This window comes from Phalaenopsis equestris, unplaced genomic scaffold (genome assembly GCF_001263595.1).
Source record: "Phalaenopsis equestris unplaced genomic scaffold, ASM126359v1 Scaffold000571, whole genome shotgun sequence".
Taxonomy (NCBI): Eukaryota; Viridiplantae; Streptophyta; class Magnoliopsida; order Asparagales; family Orchidaceae; genus Phalaenopsis; species Phalaenopsis equestris.
In genome coordinates, this window is record NW_018165011.1 from 12,401 (window position 1) to 13,894 (window position 1,494).

The 1,494-nt window shown below is 49.1% G+C and overlaps 1 protein-coding gene across 1 annotated transcript; it reads left to right on the forward strand.

Moving 5' to 3' along the window:
- Nucleotides 1-1,249, forward strand: LOC110029404 (cytochrome P450 86B1-like; the record flags this gene model as incomplete). Its single annotated transcript, XM_020731683.1, is given in 2 exon segments — nt 1-526; nt 529-1,249. Coding segments are annotated over 2 exon segments (1,209 nt in total), but the record flags the coding sequence as incomplete, so codon positions are not given.
- Nucleotides 1,250-1,494: the final 245 nt, after the last annotated feature.

The following is a 1,494-nucleotide window of genomic DNA, read 5'->3' on the forward strand; positions in this document are numbered from 1 at the left end:
GACGGCATTTTCAACGCCGATGACGCCGCGTGGAGAGACCAGCGCCGCGCCGCCACCGCCGAGATTCACTCCTCGCGCTTCGTCGAATACTCTGCCGATACCATTCGTGAACTTGTGCACCAAAAGCTACTCCCACTGCTCCGCCGGCTAGCCGAAAAGTCCACCGTCGTCGATCTCCAAGACGTGTTCCTGCGGTTCACGTTTGACAATATCTGCACGGCGGCTTTCGGGGTGGACCCTGGCTGCCTCGCTGCTGACTTACCGGAAGTTCCGTTCGCGAAGGCGTTTGAGGAGGCCACGCGGTTTACCCTTTTTCGGTTCCTGGTGCCGCCTCCTGTTTGGAAGATTATGAAGGTGTTGGACGTGGGGACAGAGAGGAGGCTCAGGATTGCTATCCGTTCCGTACATGAGTTCGCGGAAAAAACGGTACGAGACCGCAAGGCTGATCTTTGCTTTAACGAGCGGTCAGATTTGCTGTCAAGGCTCATGAGTAGGGAGCAAGGATACTCTGATAAGTTTCTTAGTTTCTTAAGGACTTTTGCATTAGCTTCATACTGGCAGGGAGAGATACTAGCTCGGTAGCGCTGGCATGGTTCTTTTGGTTACTTCATAAGCACCCTCGCGTGGAGCGGCAGGGGGGGCAGATTCTCGCCGAGATATTGGCGATAATAAAGCAGAGAGGAGTCGCTGCAGCGGCGGTTGAATTGGACGAGGCGGTGTTTACCGTCGATGAGTTGAAGAGGATGGAGTATCTGCATGCGGCATTGACGGAGTCTTTAAGGCTTTATCCATCGGTGCCAATGGACTTTAAGGAGGCGTTGGAAGACGACGTGTTGCCGGATGGGACGAGGATAAGGAAAGGCGGAAGGGTAATATACTTGATATACGCTATGGGGAGGATGGAAGGGATATGGGGGAAGGATTGTATGGAGTTCAGGCCGGAGAGGTGGTTAAAGAAGAGTGTTTTTACAGTGGAGAACCCGTTTAAGTATGTTGTGTTTAATGCTGGGCCGAGATTGTGTGTGGGGAAGAAATTTGCGTACATGCAGATGAAAATGGTGGTGGCGGCGATGCTGCTGAGGTATAAGGTGGTGGTGGAGGAAGGGCAGAAGGTGGTGCCGAGCTTGACGACTACGCTTTACATGAGGGATGGACTTAAAGTGACGGTGGAAGCAAGGAAGCAAGGAAGCAAGGAAACCGGGCGTGAATAAGATTGGATCATGCTTCCAAATAAAAAATAAAAATAATAAATGAGCTATTAATCAAGTCTTAACAGATTCTGTTGCTAATTTTATAAGTCGTGTGCATGTAAAACTGTGATAATGTGAATAAGGAGGATGGGGAGAGTTGGGGATAGTTAAGCATGCAGATCGCTCTAGTATAAGGTGTGGTCCTTTGAAGAGAAAAATATTAACTCGGTCTCTTGAATTTAGTTTTCCACCGTCGCCAATCTTTTGAGCGAACTTTTATATATATATATATGTATATATATAT